Below are 20128 nucleotides of genomic sequence, written 5' to 3'. Positions count from 1 at the left end.
GCATCTTATTATAGCTCACATTTTCTGCTCAGGTGCAACTCGTAAGGGGATAAATAGATGCTTTTCTCTCCTCTGGTAAAACCAGATGCCTTATCGCATTGTTAAAACAATCGTCGCAAAGTGGAAAAAATGAAAACAGGCTTAAACAGCTTTCCCACAATTTCATTCTGTCTCATCATCATTTCCATCACTTTTTGCTCAATGCAAAGGAGTCAGATATTTTTACATGCAACGCTTTTGGTTAAATTGCAGATTTTCAATTTTGCAAAGCCATTCTGCTGCTAAATCTTCAAGCAGTATCGAAAAGAAGGCACTTCCCCCCAAGATTTGACACTGAATGTATTCTTGAGTGCTTTTATTACTTCATAAAAAGAGCAGAAATTAAGGCCTTTTTCATAGTAGCTATAATTAACCTCCTAAGACCCGAACTCTTCCACAGCATGCATTTTTTTATTTCTCTTTGATATTTGGGCATATTGGGGCCCGATGAATGTAAAAACAAAGAATGACCAGATTTTTTTTTCTTTCCCTTATTTTGTTTTTAAGAAAAATAAGAGCCACATATGAGGATATTGGTTTAGAATTTTGATAGAACAGTAGCAGTATAATGTCCTTGTAACTGGATATCAGGCCCATGTAGAGCAAAATTGAGTATTTTAGTCTAAATAACCCAAAATGTGATGTCCACATATGTGGACGCCAGGTCCTAGGAGGTTAAAATAAAGAAAAAAAGAAAAGACATATACATTTTGCAAGACTGCGGGATGTGTTTGTTCTCACATTAATGTGCTGAGAAACTGTCGTGCGAGGAAGAAGCCAGCTATGAGTGAGGCAAAAAAGACTTCTAGCTAGAGGGTTTATGTAGTAAATAGATGTATACTATATAGTATTTTTGTCATCTCTCTGCAGTGGAAACACTACACCGACAGGCTGACATTTCTATTAAAAAAATGGATCAGCATTTTGGGAAATATGTGTATTGATGTTTTTGCTGATACTGAGGAGAACTTTACTCAACTTTTTTGTAAAAATGAAGGTGCTTTCTAATGCTAATGACAGGGCTAAAGGCAGTTACTGCTCTCAATCTAGAAATAGTCACAACACCTTTTGCACTCTAAATATGTCAGTTTACCCGATCGCTGGTTGTTGGTTACTGTGAGCAAGAATTTGCTGACAGTGTGAAGGAAAAACTCCCTTTTAACAGGAAGAAATGCCCAGAAAATCCAGCCTCAAGGAAATCCATCTGCCATGATGACCTTTTGGAGACGAAAGAACTGACACAAGACAAAAGACACACTAATGGAGCAGAGTTTAATGATAACATTGATTAAATGCAAAATGGTGTATTCACACATAGAGAGCGAAAAGAGATGAATGACGAAGAATAATTTAGGGCACCGTGGGAAACTGAGCAACCTAAGCCTAATGCAGTGTTACTGAGAAAGGGTTCAGGGTCTGAACTATATGCTTAATGGTAATATGCAGTTTTGAAGATAAGATTGTGCCTGATTATTCAAGACCTTGAAAGTGAGGAAAAGGATTTTAAATTTCCTTCTTGATTTAATAGTGAGCCAAAGAATAGAAGCCTATATGAGAGAAATGTGGTCTCACTGTCAGTTCTCTCACTGCAGCATTTTCAGGAATTTCTGATTTGTTTCCTTCTTTTTTTAGAAGAGCCAAAGTATGCAGGGTCGTGCACATTGAGGATGTCACACTATTAACAAGATATTCGACCTCTGTTGGAGCAGAGTTTAAGTAACTGCTCTGCACAGTGTTGCCACATGCCACTGAAAAAATAACAGTGGAAGATTTACACATTTTTAGTGTAGCTAAGTTAACTAGCTGGGACCACATCCTCATTTTAACTTTGACAGCATTTCTAGTAGATGTGTATGTATGGAGGTGTGGACCCACTCCTGAAATTCAGATAAATTAATTCTAATTACAGCACTTTCAGATAGACATCTACTGTAGTGAAATTTATTCCCCCCTGCCATATAATCCGTTATTATAAATTTAAATGTTATTTACAAACAGGAGGCATTGTGCATTAGTAACATTCATGTGGAATCTTATCTTCAGTTTTCTTTTAGTCTCCGTTTAGTCTTAGCCCTAGCTTTTTGGTCAAACAGCATACAACATGCATCTTGCAGCGTAGAAGTCTGTGGATTTATTTATATGTAAGTGCACCGAGGCCTATTCCAGGAAGAAGGTTTAGCAAATAACTCTGAGTTTGTTGACCCTAAAATGAGAGAAACTCATTTCCAGTGTTTGCTTGCAGGTTTTCTTCAATCATTATTTTGTGCCTTGTTCAAAATAACTCAAACTACAAAAAATTATACTCAACTGTCTAAACTCTAGCTGACCACCATAACTCTACAAAAGCTTGGACCATGTGTAGATTATGGAATTTAGGAAAATGAAACCCAGTTTTGAGTTAGCTTTACTTGTGGAAATAGATTAAACCATATAATAAATTATTTAAGGTAATTTTTTTTTAATTTAACTCTTGAGACATTTGGGTGAGAAATACCCTCTGATTAGTACATAAGTTAAAGCAACTTTTTAGCTACAAAACATTGCTGAGTGGGTGTTTTGTGCTACCTTTTCCTGCTTTACATCAGCACAAATGCTTTGATGAAAACGGTATCTAAAAGCTAATTTATATGTATTTTAACAGTCTGAATTGGGCTACAGTAGGCCTGCTGCATCCAGGAACAAGATGCTGAAATCAACCTCATGAGTAAGGTGTTTGCCTTCAGCTCAACACTGAAGTTTTATTTTTTAGTATTTTCCAGTTTCGTAATTAGTAATCGACTAATTACGTAATACTAGAATAGATTTGTGGGCTTCTTACCTGACAGGGAACATTAAAAAAAACAACAAAACAAAAAGAAAACAAAAGGAAACAAACAAATAAACCTGTGTAGGCCATCAAAAGAGACAATTGCTTTATGGAAGTTAATCAGTAAACATTAAGCTTTAGGGGGATGAAACAATAAAGCTTCACCAGCTCAACAAGAAAACATTATGCTTGTTATAGTAACAATCTCACGTCGTTAACAAGAGCTGGTTTGGGATGCTGTGGATAATAGCGATGCTAATAGGGGCTGTAGTGCCTCATTGAATTAATTCAGCCAGAGATAAAATTAGAAACTTCGCCGGAGCTCGGGCTTCATTGAAACTGACGCCCCTGGATCAGATGCGGGGACCCTGGTGTAGCCGCGCCCACAGAGCGGCTGACGCGCTCACCGGAGGGAGTAATAAAAACCGAGATGAGCTCCTCAGAAGGGGTACGGAGATAAAACTGTGAGGGAACATTTGAGATTCTTCAGTTATTATTCAGAAGCTCAGCACTGCACTGTGCCTGCTGCAGGGACATGGAGCCGCACCGGAATCTCGGACTTCCATAAAACGAGTGGGCTTCGATTTGGTCACCGTCTGGAAAGTACAGTGATCTGCAACACCAAAATGTGAGGGTTTATTTTATTTTATTTTATTGTACTTTAGTACTTATAAATGTATTTTTAATTGTTTTTGTTTTCAGGCACAGTGCTGTTTTTGACGCTGACTACGACTTCTAATTGTTGATTTACATTTTAAATGACACACATATTATTAGACGCATAAAAGCCACAGCTAAGTTGCATTTTTTTTCACAAGTGAGAGATGCTAAACTTTGTCTCATAAATATAATAAACTTAGTATTAGTATTATAGTAAGTATTTTTGACTCATAAAATTGATGCCATTGGGGTGTAATTATCTTGACTGGTTGTTGTTGATGCTGCTTCTATTCAGAGAAGATGGGTTGTTAGAAGAAGTCAGCGTCTTTCCACCTCAGTGAGCACATCCGAGAGATGTGCTCTATGCAGCAGACTGCTCCCTCTCTGTCACCGATTGTATTAATCACAGAACTAATATTTTTTAGTCCTATTATGCAAATCAATGCAGATAAATCTTGTGCATCAACTTCATGCGTAAGCTCATGTATATTATATTTATGCTTGATCTCACTTTAGCAACTGCAGCCTCCACATGTAGCTGAGCAAAATGCTGGGTTCTTGGTGAGGGTCAGAAAATGAACGGCTCCTCCTGCTGTGATCCTGCAGCTGTCATGTACCAGCAGAGATCAGGACTTGACCTCAACGCCAGCTGTGAATGGCCAGATCCTCACTGTAACTGGACATCAGTGGACGGTGCTCTGCAGCTGCCTACTTTTTCCACTGCAGCGAAGATCAGAGTGATTGTTACCTTTATCCTGTGTGGCATATCCACTTTTTGCAATTTGGCTGTGCTTTGGGCTGCCAATGGGCACAAGCGTAAGTCCCATGTTAGAGTTCTGATAATCAACTTGACTGCAGCTGATCTCTTGGTTACCTTCATCGTGATGCCTGTAGATGCAGTGTGGAATATCACAGTTCAATGGCTGGCCGGCGACCTGGCCTGCAGATTCCTCATGTTCCTCAAGCTTCAGGCCATGTACTCCTGTGCCTTTGTCACAGTGGTGATTAGTCTGGACAGACAGTCGGCTATCCTCAACCCTCTGGGCATCGCTATGGTCCGGAAAAGGAACAGGGTCATGCTAATGGTGGCTTGGATCATGAGCGCCTTGCTCTCAATCCCACAGGTGAGACCAGAAGCCAAGACACATGATTATAGTTTGACAGACCATTTTTTAAGTAATTCAGAGAAGGTCTGAGTCATAGTAGTTACTTTAGTGCTGACCTTTTCTTCTGCAGATTCCTCATGCACTTCCTGTGCAAGTGCAACCTTCCTTGAATGATCCATAATCTATCGCAGTGGGCTGGCTATAGATCAGCTTTATAACTGGCTTTAGATGAAGATGAATATTGTGTCTCAGTCTTATAAAACTGTAAAACTGTGGGCAAACAAATGTAAGAGAACATGAGATTGTGTTTTTACATTATTAATACATGATTAATCATTCTGTGTCCCAGGGTGTATTTACATCAGATGTGGTATTTTCTAGACACTGATGCATGAACTTCTGCTGTGGGCTTTAGGGGGGCATAAACCTTGGGGATTAATAGCTCTATCATTCAGATTTCTAAAAGATCAGGACCTGTTACCCTGGCTGTATGGCTTTTACCCTGTAAACAGCGTGGTAGTGAGTGCAGCCTGTAACACTTTTTCATTGTGGTGTAATGATAAACACAAATATAGCCCATCTTCTCTTCAAGCATGCTAGATGATTCTGCACAGGATTGCAAACATTTTGAAATGTGCAAGAATTCCTAAATGTGCTGATCATAAATAATAATTAATTGTAGAAAAGAAAGGATTACTTGCTTTATTGATTAGTTATTTTCCCAAACATTTACTGCTCACATGTTCTTAAACATGGACAGCTTTTCTTTCTCATATATGAATGTGCAATATCTTTCGGTTTTGGGGCTTAAAGTAAGCTATGAAAATATTGTATTGTGTTGTCTGGAATGATATAGTTGGATATTTCACATTTTTAACTGATAGCGTTGGAACAAAAATGAGTAATTTTCAAAAATGAAATGATTAATTATCTGTAGACTTCAACTTCAAAGGGGCAATAATTATCATTTAGGTATTCTTAATGTAAATTCAACCCCTGTAAAAGTCTCAAGTAATTTTTGAAACTGTGACAAAGAGAGGTAGACGAAAGCAGTCTTCCCATTTATAGCAAGCAACTGTTTATTTTGCCACCAGATATGAAAACTGCTGCTATCAGACTTTACAAGCTGGTGGATAAAATAACATGTTGCTGACTTTACACTCCAAGCTGACCCATTTTAAAACATCTCTGCATAGGCACTTAAATGTGGTCTTGATAACTCATATAATGCTTTAAAAGTGTATCAGGCGTCTGTGTTTTTAGGCAGAGAAGTACTAGTACGCCTTACTAGCTAATGATCAATGTGCAGCTATAAAATACTTTGAAATAAAAATACCTAGTTTTTATAGGGATGTGTAGGTTGAATTTACACACTGTTTCCCATATTTTCAGAATAGCTTTTTGCTTTTATTGATATAAGAGAAACTACTTTTAGGTTGAGGACTGTGTGGTAAATCTTACATTCTTGTAATGTCTTTAAAGTAAATCGTTGTTTAGCTTCTACACAGGGTTAAAGTACTTAACACTGGGTGTTAAGTACTTTAACCCTGTGCAGTATTTTTAAATATTAAAGTAATAATAACCACTGCTTGGGTTTTCTGAACTTTTAAACTGATTCACATTTCAATCCTCTCCCCAAACCTAAAAATCTCTGGTACACTACTAATTGTCATTTCACGCTTACTGACTGAGGCATACTGGTCCATTTGGTCTAATCATTTGGATAATATTTTAATCTTCAAGCCAACGTTCAAATAAAAAAATATGTTGGGTGACAGCTACTGCCTGCAAAATTCTAATTTTGTTTTGAATTTTTAATCCAACAGATGTTCATTTTCCATAATGTGACCATTACCTATCCAGCAAACTTCACTCAGTGCACCACCAGGGGAAGCTTCGTTACGCACTGGCAAGAAACTGCTTACAACATGTTTACCTTCTGTTGTCTCTTCCTGCTGCCGCTGGTTATTATGATTATTTGCTACACCAGGATCTTTATTCAGATCTCCAAACAGATGACAAAAAAGAACAGTAAGTGTCCAAGTAAATGGTAGTTGATCCAAACACAGGCAAAACTACAAGAACTAAAAAATATGTTCAAGCTAAAAGGTGCTCGCAACATTTAACTTCAGTATCACCAACTTCTGTTCAGGTTATGTTTTTCTTGTTTCATCGTATTCTTGTCATTTTGACCCATCAGCACACTCTCCCACCTTTTCTCGCTTGACCATTCCTACTTGCCATGCAGTCACCTTAACATCTCCGCCACCAGCAAAGATTATCTTTCTACTACCAGAGTAAATGTGAGAAAACACTGAAAATTTGACAAATGTGCATGTGAGAATGCAAATGTCCAATGTAGTGGAGCAGACGTTGGCTGGTCTCCCCAGTACAAAGTCTGTGTGATGTTAGTTGTGCTGGATAGACTGATGTATAAACTGTTGCAGTTAAAGAAAGAACGTGATTCACAGCAGAAACGTATAAATGAAATGATAAAAGTGTGTTCTAAATGTACTTCTTCAAAGAAATGCTCGATGTATTTATTTGACATCAAATGTGTTCCTTTCTCTCCTATAGTGCCCTCCAGTGAGCCACATCTCCGCTGCTCAAAGAACAACATCCCAAAAGCAAGAATGAGAACTCTGAAAATGAGCATTGTTATTGTGATCTGCTTCATTGTGTGCTGGACTCCGTACTACCTGTTGGGTCTATGGTACTGGTTCTTCCCAGATGACCTGGAGGGAAAAGTCTCTCACTCTCTGACCCACATCCTATTCATCTTTGGTCTTTTTAATGCCTGCCTGGACCCCATCATATATGGCCTGTTCACCATACGCTTCCAGAAGGGGCTGAGAAACTGCTATCGCAAAGCCGCTGTAATGTCCAGCTTGGAGACTAATGCAGTAATAATGGAGTCCTTGAAATGTACTGGATCTGTCTTACCATCTAAAAGAGGCATGACCAGTGGTGAAAAGGACTTCAGCTCTGAACAGGCTGAGGCAAAATCCACTGACAACAGCGTCTGACAGTGTTTAGTCGCAGGGAGAGGGGCAACATTGGCATTTCATTGTTTGGGCTGTTTGTTTACTGAACTTATTGGTTTTTACAATTACAACATGCATGTGTAGAATAAGTCTAAAGACACAATCTATCTATCACTTGTAGACAAATTATGTCCATGTGTCTGTGTAGCCTGTGTGATGCTTGAGGTTGTCTATATTAATTTAAGGTTACATATCTTCATTACCCAGTAAAACACGTTTACCGCTACATGATATGTTTAACTGGTTTTGAGCCTGCTATGTGAGCTATACATTCACCAAGATGTGCTAAAGGATACAACATTGAATAAATGATAGAAGATGCTGATTGGTTACTGAAGAGTGCTTCCTGAGTTCTGATGTAAAGGGTTTGTCGGAGCTTAAAAGTAATCGGAAGAGTCCTTCATGTGCAGATACAACTAAAGAAAGAGCTACAGATGCATACCAAATGTCAGTCGTGGTCTGAAATACGATGATTTCATTATGTATGTCACATGACATTTTCGCTTGTCATTATAAGTAACACGCATGATAGCTATGACAGACTTTTAATATCAGATGCCTGAAACTTACCAGAAAGCACTATTATAGGACTATTTTAAAACAATTAGGTTTTGTCTCTTTATTTTTCTGCTAGAATTATTTTCACATCATATATTTAGGACATCATGTATAATGGTATCGTTGTGTAGTGGTTTTCACATTTGCCTAATGAGCAAAATATTCAGAGTTGATTCTGGGCGGCATCAGAAAGGGGATCCAGTGCAAAACTCAGACATGTGGAGCTACTCACTGCGGTGACCCATTGTGAACAAGGGAGCAGCTGAAACTAGTTTTCTATGCAGGACTATTACATGCACTTTTAATGAAGATTGTTAGGTTCCTTTGCATGAATAAGTTGGCTCAATTGGCTGGACTACGAAAAAGCTGATGAAACGGATCAACTGTTTCAACTTAAAGTTGTCAGAAATTGGCAGGAAAATTTTTTTTTCCTTGTCTGTGGGTCCAAGAAATGTTTCAAAATGACTGCTTATCAAATATGTCAAGATATTTAAAAAAAAAAAAAGGAAAAATCTGTTTAGAAAGAAATCTGTCACTTTAAATGTTTACTGAACATTAGCATTTTGTTTCATTAGACAAAAATATATTTGATTGACTTTCCTAACAAGCCTCCATTTCATAAAGGCAATAATTAAAATGCAATGGATCTAATGATTAGCATACAGTTTTTTCTGCTAATTATATAATTAATAAACTTATTCAAATTATTCTATGTTGTGTAATCACTAAGATTATTTCATGTAGCATCAGGTGGCTTCAACAGCTCAAACCCCGTCTCATAATATTCTGTTAAATGAGCCCTGAATACCAAACACAGTAGAGACAAAGCATTTTGACCATGCAATAGACAGGGCCACAAATCACAGCATGTTATTTTCCCCCTGCACAACAGAATGAGTGTCTCAAAAAATTGAATATGACACAACCTTCACACAAAATGTGACACTGTAGGACTGGCTAACAATTACGTTAAAGCAAGACAATAAATCTAAGCTAGGCTCCTAGTAAATCTTCTGAGTTACACTTCAGAAAGGGCAGTGGGGTTTTCACCCATTCATTGATTCTTCTTTTCATGTCTTTATGATCGCAGGGAACACAGTGGTGACCATAGAAGCGTTAGTATTTTGCCTAACTTCTGGGACTCACTGGCCTCTGAGAACGTCAGCGGCAAGGAGTGTGAGCCATGAGTATGGGACAGTGAATAAAAACATGAGATGGTGTATTCAGACAGTCAACATGATGTGTCACAGAAGATTAGTGAAAAGCTTCTTAATTAAAAAAACAAAAAAACAAATGTCTATCGGTTCTGGTGCAGATGAAGGAGACCACCTGGATACCTTCCTGTGGGCAGAACAGAAGCTACCAGTGAAGGTAATCTAAGTAGACATGTCAAAGACTGCCGCTCCAGCTGGCAAGGGAGAATTTAGAATATGCAAAGCATGATGAATAGATACAATGTAAGTGTATGTAACTACATTATGTGAAATTTATATTCACTTTGTCAGAAAAGGACTAGAAAAACCAACCCTAGAGTTGCCTATGTGGGAAAATACCAGTAAGATCAGTAGCTGGTCTGAAATATTCAGACCAGCTACATTTGAACAGGAACAACTAATGAATATTGCTTTTGTAGACAATTTAAAAGGTGGACAGAGCTACTGACACATCTCACAGTTTTCTGAAGTCCCTTTTTGAAATCTTAAGATACGCGAATCAGCTGTCACCATCTTGGTTGCAAAAACTATATGTGATGAGGAGGTCTGCACACTCATTGGCTAAAGACTTGTGGTTAACTAATTAGCCTACAATTTTGAAACATGATGTGACCAATTTATACAAAAGAACCTTAATTTTATATATTAGGACCCAAAACAAATGGCTGAGCCCATAAACTTGGCAGGATAGAATGTAAATTGTTAGACATTGAGACAGTGATCCACGCCTTTGTTAGCACTCGGCTGGATTACTGTAATGCACTTTATATTGGGGTCAGCACATCATGTATTACTCATCTACAGAGGGTGCAAAATGCCGCAGCTCGTCTTTTAACTGGCACTCGAAAGTTTGAGCACATTTCCCCTATTTTAGCTTCACTTCACTGGCTGCCCATTTCTTTTAGGATTCATTTTAAAATTCTCTTATTTGCTTTTAAAGCTCTCCATGGCTTTAAAAGCAAACCATATCCCCATCTTATCTCTCTGGACTGCTACAGCCTTATACACCCACCCGCTCTCTCAGGTCAGCTGATCAGCTGCTACTGAAGATACCCAGGACTGGGCGTAAACTTAGAGGAGATCGTGCTTTTGCTGTAGCAGCTCCAAAACTGTGGAACGAGCTTCCTTTAGAGATTAGACAGGCCACTTCTTTACCTGTTTTTAAGTCACTCTTGAAAACCCACCTCTTTACCCTGGCCTTTGACACCACTTGAGATGTTGGTTTTTATTTTTATTTTTTATTTTTATTTTGTATTTTAGTTGTTTTTAGTTGATTCGATGCTGTTTTATCTTGTTTTTGTTTTTCTTTTAATATAGGGCTGTTTATTATGAATTATATTTTTATTTATTTTTATTTTTGCTGTTTTCTGTTATTCTATTGTTTTTAACTTATTTTCTGTACAGCACTTTGTTCCTGTGCTGGGTATTTTAAAGTGCTTTATAAATAAAATTGGATTGGATTGGACATTCCACACTGGCTTCATATTTCCAACCAAGTATGTCCGTGTTTTAAACAATCCATGATTACATCTGAAATATTTGTATTCTTAAAATGGTCAAACTATTCCTTTAACCTGCTTCTATATTTCTGGTAGTACATTACAATACAAATATGTCAGAGCCTCTATTTGTGATACGTGTTATGTGTTTTGATTTCTTTCTCTCTTTTCTTTTTTTGGGATCTAACACTCTTTTTCCAGCTTTGCTTTTAGTGGCTTCCACTATCCAAAGTCTCTGTCAGTGATGTAGTAATTTTCCAACCAGTCTCACTAAAGCCTCTGGATACCATAAAGCCATGTCCCTACTTCAATGCAAGTCAGCAAATCTGGTCAAGGACAAACTAAATGACTGAACTGCCACTGGCTTAATGAAAAGGGGAAAAAGCAGCACACACAGCTCTAGTGACCCATATGTGTGCTGATATTTTAATCTGGTTAGTCTTCTACCATGTTGCAATGACTGACAGATACTGTGTGTTTGAGGACTCTTTCTTGTTGTGGCGGAACCAGTTAGTACATCATTTTGGACTTGGACCAGGTTATTCTCTCATATCTTGCAGGCTGGAGAGTGCCAACTCATTCATTGCTCACTGATCTTTCCCAGGCCTGTCCACCTCTATTAGATTTCATCTAGTGTGAGAGGGGCACATCACGTGCTGAACACATCAGTACATAGGCTTCATTGTGCCACTCAGAAAACAGATGCACATACCTGTAGTTCAACAGCTGCTGCAGTCCTTGAATATTTTATATTTAAAATCTACCAAGATCTGCCTTTGTTTATGTCGTCATGCCACATATAGATTTAATCTAAACTTATGTTATTCAAAGCAGTAAGTCAGCCAGCTGCTCTGCTCATCTCACTCTTCCTGTGAACTTACAGTTCAATGACCTTCCTCACATTATGGCATCTGGGTAAGATAGAAACATCAGCCTGAATACATTCTCTGGCTTACTGTAGCAGCTGTAAGCCTCAATGGTGTTTGTGGACAGTAGCTAAATTTAGCTGCCGTCCAAGCTAAATTTATGGCTAGTTGAAGAGTTTATTTTTTTAAACAAAGATACTTAAATGGCTTGGTGTGCCTGGTGGTTGTTAATCCAGCATGGCAGACAGTGGACAACAGGGAGAGAGCAATTTTGACTGACTTTTCAAATGTTGAATTACAAGTTTAAAATATCATATTTGTGTTGATATCCTTCCACATATTTGTGATTGTTTTTTGTATGACTGTAAATTTAAAAAGCAGAAGTGTGTAAAACACAAGTGAAAATTTCAAAATTCAAATTATTTTTTTCCTACACACATATTTTTCAAGTTCTCATATTTCACAACACACACACACACACACACACACACACACACACACACACACACACACACACACACACACACACACACACACACACACACAGACAGGTTGAAAATGATGCAGAACATATGAGGATAGTCACATAATGGTTATGTCACAGAACACGGAGTGTTCAAGTAACAGGACCCCAAAAGCAGACTCAGCACACCGCAGCTCAGAACTATGTACAAGTTTTATTTAACTGAGGAATCTTTTAACAAAGCTAAGGAAACGTGGCTCATGCCACGGGGGGAAACGAGGAGCGTGGAGCCCAGGAGCGCCGTAATCGGGACCGTGGGGAAACTGCAACAGAAAGGGGAGACACAGTTAACAGTAGGCAGGTTGTCAAGAAACGAACAGCTAGACTTCATAAGTTGCCGAGGCTTACAGGTAGAGCAGGACCGTGGAGCTTGGAGGGGAGAGGTGCCCGTGAAGGGAATCCTAGGGAGGGAGGAAGGCAGTCAGGCAGGCAGGCCACAGGCTTCCACGCCAAATGCTGGTCACACTGGGAGGAGACTTACGGACTGGCGAGGAGAAGCCGTCAGAGCTGGCTGAGGTAGTCCTCCGGTGATTGCCTCAGATGAGACGCAGGTGGTTTGGAGGTGGCCCAGCCCGAGGGTGTGGCCACCGCAGCCTCCCACGGCTCCCTGGATGCCGAGCCACGGGCCATGACAGGTTAAGTGTGTCGAAGGATTGACAGAAAGGTTCAAGGTGGGGGGGACATTACACCAAGAATTAGATCTGAGCCCTTCCTTGTTCTCAGTGGTGATGGACAGGCTGACAGATGAGGTCTGGACTCTCTGTGGACTATAATGTTAGCAGATTACATTGTGATCTGCACTGAGAGTAGTGAGCAGGTGGAAGAGAGCCTGGAGAGGTGGATGTATGCTCTGCAAAAGAGAAATGAAAGACAAATGAGATGGAAGCTGATGCTCTGCCATGGCGACCCTTAGGGGGTCTAGCTTTAAAAAAGATTTACCTTCATATAAATCTGCTTTCCTGGTTGTCACAGCAACACATAAATTCAGGTAATACTGATTAAGACAGGGACAAATGAGTACATTCAGGACTCTTGCCTGAATTAAAGGATAGGGAGCACGACTATCTGGCTAGTTTGGTGGGAATGGCTACACAGCACTAAAGAGCAGGGCAGGCTGGTGCCAATCGGGGCTGAGAGATGCTCCCTGAGTTTAGTTGTAAAAGACACGAAGGAGATCAGAGGCAACCGATGAGGAGTGGAGAAGCCAGGGAAGATATCCAACTAGGTTTGAAGAGTGAATGGACATCAGGTGACAGGTTGATTGGCACTGGGAGTGAGAACAGAGCACCTGGCCTTGACACACATGTGCAAGCACACTCATACATACACACAAGCACAAGGTAGGGGGAGGAATGCTGCCAGGTTCATGAAAGTTTGATTGATTCTGAATCCTGCGGGCATCAAAGAAGGTTGAAAAGATAAGGTGAAGATTGTCCATGAAGAGACCTTCTGTTTACTTTCAATAACACATGGCTTAAAGCTTAAAGTGAATCATTAAAATGTAATTATCATGTGTTTTGTATTCACTATATTTTCACAAGATTGCATGAGCTTAAACCAATTACATATTTACATTATAGATTAACAAGAATCCTGTTCAAAAGAGGACTCATTGATATAACAACACAGCTGGATGCATTGCTTGAATATCATTTTATGTAATCGAGCACAGAAATATGACTTTATTCTCTTTACATCAGTTGAAGTTCTGTTAAAACTGTTGATTTATTCACATTTGTTGTCTCTTTAATGAAGAATCTGACAGCTAGTGTTAAGCCTTTGTATTTGCTTACCAAACACAGAAGCATGATCAATGAGATTGTCAGACAGAAGCAGTAACTGCAAATCTTGCAGTATATTCAGGGAGGCATATAAAGTGATTATTTATTTATGGGGTTTATTCTTCTGCCCTGAAGATCTGTTTTTTTGTTGTTGCAATTATCAGTATAACACAGAAGGAGGACATGAGGTTGCTGACCATGCCCCTTTTAAAACAGCATATATTCTCAAAGGTTGTTGGATATCACACTGTTTTACTCAGCCAACTTGCTGCATTAGCAGAACATGAGAAAATGAAAAGGCTTGCTCATATTTTGACTTAAGAAAAGCTCTTTGTGCTTCTCCTGCCGACAACCCCCACTGAAGATTTAAATATCTCAAGAAAAGATCCAAGAGCCGGTGGAAGTTTCACTTGATGTCTTAAGTTGCCATTCTTTACCAAACAAAAAATGAAGACAGATGTTAGTTTTCCTGCGGTGGAAATAATATTTCAGGAGTTACAACTAATATAAAAGTGCATAAGTACAAAGTTAAGAAATATTGACTATGGAAATACTTGATGAGAGATCATCCTATTATGAAGATTATCCTTCACAGAATGGTAAATGGTAAATGACCTGTATTTATATAGCGCTTTACTAGTCCCTAAGGACCCCAAAGCGCTTTACATATCCAGTCATCCACCCATTCACGCACACATTCACACACTGGTGATGGTAAGCTACATTGTAGCCACAGCCACCCTGGGGCGCACTGACAGAGGCGAGGCTGCCGGACACTGGCGCCACCGGGCCCTCTGACCACCACCAGTAGGCAACGGGTGAAGTGTCTTGCCCAAGGACACAACGACCGAGACTGTCCAAGCCGGGGCTCGAACCGGCAACCTTCCGATTACAAGGCGAACTCCCAACTCTTGAGCCACGATCGCCACAGAAGGCTGCACTGAGCTTATATCAGCTCCCATATTACACAACAATCAGCCAGGTTCTTGAGACAACTTGAGGCCTCCACAGACAAACCAGCCTGGCCATACAACCTGCATGGAAAAGAAAACTTATACTTGTTCACAGCATAGCAACCCCAGACCATCACACTACCAGCAGCACATATGTGAGATGAGCCTTTCCGTTCTTTTTGGTCAGCAGTCAGTTTCTCCTTGGAAATCCCGCATGGATGCCATTTTTGCCCCGTCCATTTCTCATTGTTTAACCATGATTGCTGATCTTAAGTGAGCTTTTTAGCTGTTGTCCTGGGTTTCTTTCTCCTTGTGGATGAGTTGTCAGTGCATTCTTGGGGTAATTTTGTTATTCCTGCCAGTCCTAACAAGATACACCTGTGTTACAAATGATCTCATTTATGTATAATACTTCTCACTATTACTTGTTGGAGTCCAGAAGTCTTAGAAATGGCTTTATAACACTTTCTAGACTAATAGAAGCAGGTTTGGATTACTTTTTCCCTTAATAAATGAAATCATCATTTAAAAACTGCATTTTCTATTTACTTAGGTTATATTAGATATTAAAAATTATTTGAACTGAAACATGTGTGACAAATATACAGAAAAAAAGAACAGTTACAATATGTAAATATCTGGTGTTGGAATTTTGCTTCAGTTTTAATTTATGTGAACAAATGTCAATGAGCTGGTGTTTGAAATTTACTTCAGTCTCATGCATTTTTGTCCAAAACAAACTAAAAGGTAACCACATTCCATGTCACGGAGCCTGACGCTTTAATACTTTCAGTCTTTAATAGATGGACCCTCAGAAATCTCTCTGAAAAGAAACATGAGCCTCAGTTATCTATTAGCCACTTTGAAATCACAGTCTGCAAAATCTCATTTGATATGTCAGCAAATGTAGTGTGTTTTTATCCAAAAAGGGAAGATGACATTTTGGACTCAAGTCTCATTTCTTTTTAAAGGTTAGTTTCATTTAATGGCAGATTTGATGCATTAAAGACTCTGCATTCTAGCTGGTGTTCAACCACTTTGTCATACAGCCTAATGCAATTTCTGTGTCAGAGCTGAGCGTCATTAAGAGCAAACTAGACACTCAGCCCACATTTTCTAGATTCAGAGAGCTGCGATCATTGGTAAATAGTTTTGTCATTTCAAGGTGCTAAACATTAGTGATCTTTTCAAATATGCCGACGCTGTCAGGAAGTTGACTGTACTTTGAAAGCTTCAGCAAATTTAACCTGGAAACACTCAGATCCCCCATAATTAACATCAGTTCCGCATTTTAACGCATTTGCGTATTTTTTCTCTTTATAGTAAATATAAATAATTAAACTAATTATGAATATTTTAGCAGTATATGACTTTATTTCAGCTCTTCTTCGGCTTCTTTATTTGGTAATTTGAGAATTTCCTTGAAGTGTTGTTAAGGTTCAAAATTGAGGAAGGAGAGTACAAACAAGCAGGTCCAGAAGATCTTGGTCAAACAATGATTTTAATGACTACACACGTGTGGGAAGAACACTCTGTGCGCAGACAGCAAGTGATCTTCAACTTAATCAAAGCATAAACAGATTTTTATAGCATCAGGGTTTGATTTACTGACGCCCCTTCATACGTCACAGACAGGATATATACACATACGTCAATATCAAAACAACCATGACTTTTAACACAGAACATCATCTTCTATTTTCATGGCCGATTCCTCCGGTCAACCTTTCAGTTCCTCTTTCTTGCCGAGAAGACAAGGACGGTTCCTCTTTTACCGAGACACTTTCGCAGTTCCAATCCAGACATGACTAATCTCTCTCTCCTCTAAATAAATCTAACTCATGTGTGTGTGTCACGACCTCACATGCTCTCTGTGTCACCTCTTCACCTGTTGCACTTCTGACCTTTCACTAGACCAGAGGCTCACTGAGACTATGTGTATGTCTTCTACTAAATAAATGTTTTAACCAAGAACCTCTACTAAAACCTTAATATGAAATGACCTGATATATAAGTGTTTTGTAAGCATGTACGCAGTTTTAACCTTCTATAGCTCCAAGTCACTTGCACAATAGATTGTCCGGACATCGCGCCGAACAAAGCTTCCAACCCCCAATTAATTGACCGAGCTCCAACTCTTTAATAAGCACAGATATGCATTGTGTATAAAATAGTCATAACTGCACCTGAAATACAAGGTCAACATCATCATAAACATCTTAAGGCCATCTTAAAGCTATCTGTTACATTGTTAAAGCCTCGTCTTAGCCTGCTGCTCAAAATAACTTTCACTTCTGCAAACTCTCTGCAAGCCTGTTTCCTGTCAGCCTGTGACTTTTAGCCTTTCTGAAAGACACACACTGTTCAACCCCTGAATGCAATATCCATGCTGCAGATTATATTTATTATTTAACAATAGCAGTAAAATAATTTCCCTGCTCCACACTCCCTCTCTCGACCTCTGGAACACCAGAGGTCGCAATACATTGCGTCCTGGCTCAGCAAATCAGACAACCTCATGTCATCTAATTGGTCCAGTAATAAACACCAGCTCCCCTTCGAGAACACTCCATGTGTAAGCTTAGGTTTTCTCGGTCCCTCTCTTGTGGTCTCGGACCTCCCTGTGGTCGTCGAGATCTTCTGCAAAGGAAGCAAAACACCTTTTCCTGCACCTCCCTAACTTATCCTATCTGGGACTCTTTAATCAAAAGCATGATCCTAATTATCTTCTTAACTTATTGACTTATATTTATATATATTCTTCAACGTTACTCATCACTTTAAAACTCTTTAAGCCCTGCTTTCACGTCCGGTTGCTCGCTCTATTTTCCTTATCTGATCATCAACATCCTTTACACAAACTGTCCACCTTTTTAACAAAAAATCATTAGAACCAACCTATTCTACTAAAAGCTCCAAAAGAAAAACAACCACTTTAATCAATTAAGTTTAAGCATATAAGCAATTACTCCTGTATACATTTCATCATAGCTAAATGCTGCCTAAAAACAACTCCTATGTGTTAACTTCATTTTAACCTCACATTTCCTATGTTATAACCCGTTTTTGGTATAGCCTTTTTATTTCATTTGCTCCTTTTAATTTAACAATACCTTCTAATTCTAGTTTATCAGACTTAACCAAAATATATGCTTTCCTTCCTCTTTGGTCCTTCTTTAAGTTCAGTTAAAAGCTAAATGAATTTGAGGCCTTTTGCCTGGAATCAATACTGTCATGTGTGTTTCTGTGTAATATCTGTCTGTGTAAGCCTACATTATAACCACTTCTTCTAAAGATCAAAAAAGAAATCAAACCTGTTCTCCTCCTTCAACCCTCACTAATTTTCCCCTAAGATTTATTCACAGCTTTGAAAAACCGGCATTGTATCTTCTAAACAGGATTCAGTTCTTTAATCCTTTAACCTTAACATAAAATGACAGTTTCAGTTTTACCATATCCAAATGATCAAAAACCCAAAAGGTCCTAAAATGATCCTAAATTATTAAACAATTAAATTATTAAACCCTAAACCCCCCTTTATCTTGATACATTTCATGTGTCAAGATACTATACAAAACTTAAAAATGCTCAGTTTCCCCACTCATGATCCAATCTATGTCATAAAAATAAACTTAAAACAGAACAGTTATCAGTCATGTGTTTCTTCAATTAATGGTAACTGAGTTATATCAAAAAATGTTTCCCCTTTAGCATTTGGCATTCTCCCAACAATATACTATAATACCATAATCTAACCCCAGTCAACAAAACAGAAATCTTCTCTGGTGAAAGCCAATTGTTTGTCCACATTTATTCATCCACACCTTCATCCAGTCACACACATTCACATTCATTCACACCATATATTTGCTAATAGTGGAGCGTCCCGTGCAACTTCTCCACCCTCAGCAAAATGAGCTCATTCATTTTTTCCATAGGAAAATATTTCTTTATGCTTTTTGGACTGGATTGACTCGCATAAAATCCTTTTTACAGGGACTTACGACCTGAATAGTCCCCACAGGTAGCTTTCTCCTCAGCCAATTGTAATCTGGAAAGCCCCCTTATATTTGCTCTTCCCGAGAATTTTCAGCACCGTTATTCACTGTTGCAGGCCTGCTTAAAACAGAAATGAAAAAATAGAGCTGATTATTAGCTCACAAAACACAAAACAAAATCACCTGACAGGTTTTCTTTAAGTGCACTGTTACAAACTAATGGGCCCAATCCTAGACATGTCCATGTTTCCTAAAACTCCCTCTATTAAAAACAAAAACAACAACAACCCGAACCTAACTGACAGAATCAACCCATCACCACAACAACCTCAACAACCTTAAACACACAAAAGTTTTGCCACCACATAATTTCACCTCCTCAATACACCGAAAGTCTCATTAAAACCACACAATTTGCACACAAAAATCACCCCCTTATGCTCTGTAACATACTTACATTCAGCATAAGACCCCCTTACAACAACATATCACTAAACTATAAATTTCCTACCCAAATCTGCACTTCTCTTCTCTGCTATGCTTCCTCTTCTGAAAGTCACTTCCTCAGTCACACACACACACACACAGGAAGTTCCTTCGTCACCACTCACTCCAACTAATTTGCATACTGAGTCATCTCTCAATGAGTTGCTGTAACAACAGAAACATATGTTTAAACATTACCAACTCATTAAATCATTTTATTTCTTTCTACAGTGATCACTAGTGTTGATCACTCAGTACGAGAGCACTCCTAAGTCACTCTTTTAAAACTACTTTAATCACCGTTTCTTTTTTCCATAACTCCCTTTGTCATATAGCTTCTTTTGAGTTATTCCTCAGCTTCAAACTCAAATGTATTTTATGTTTGTGTATGTCAATTTGCATATGTTGCTTTTCCAGTGTGTCAGACTCCTTCATAATTTTGCCTTTAAACAGTCAATTTACTCCTTCCCAAATTTACTAACCCAAATTTTGATTTCCCACCTTAAATAGCAGCATTCCTTGTCCTCAGCCAGAAGGTAGGGCTCCACTTGCCACTTACCCCCTTCGCCTTAGCCCAGCGGCTTTACCCTTGAGG

General features: G+C 38.8%; 1 protein-coding gene across 1 annotated transcript; it reads left to right on the top strand.

The window, feature by feature from the left end:
• Positions 1-4068: 4068 nt before the first annotated feature.
• Positions 4069-7637, top strand: LOC146639332 (putative gonadotropin-releasing hormone II receptor). Its single transcript, XM_085351853.1, has 3 exons — positions 4069-4629; positions 6438-6642; positions 7189-7637. The coding sequence occupies exons 1-3, from the start codon at positions 4081-4083 to the stop codon at positions 7635-7637; spliced, it is 1203 nt and encodes a 400-aa protein (XP_085207979.1). The 5' UTR covers positions 4069-4080.
• The last annotated feature ends 12491 nt before the right edge of the window (positions 7638-20128 follow it).

The sequence above is a fragment of the Diplotaxodon limnothrissa genome, linkage group LG1 (assembly GCF_057381915.1).
Source record: "Diplotaxodon limnothrissa isolate DT_005_m linkage group LG1, D_limnothrissa_male_GT1.1, whole genome shotgun sequence".
NCBI classification, from domain to species: domain Eukaryota; kingdom Metazoa; phylum Chordata; class Actinopteri; order Cichliformes; family Cichlidae; genus Diplotaxodon; species Diplotaxodon limnothrissa.
This window is presented reverse-complemented; position numbering and strand designations above follow the sequence as displayed.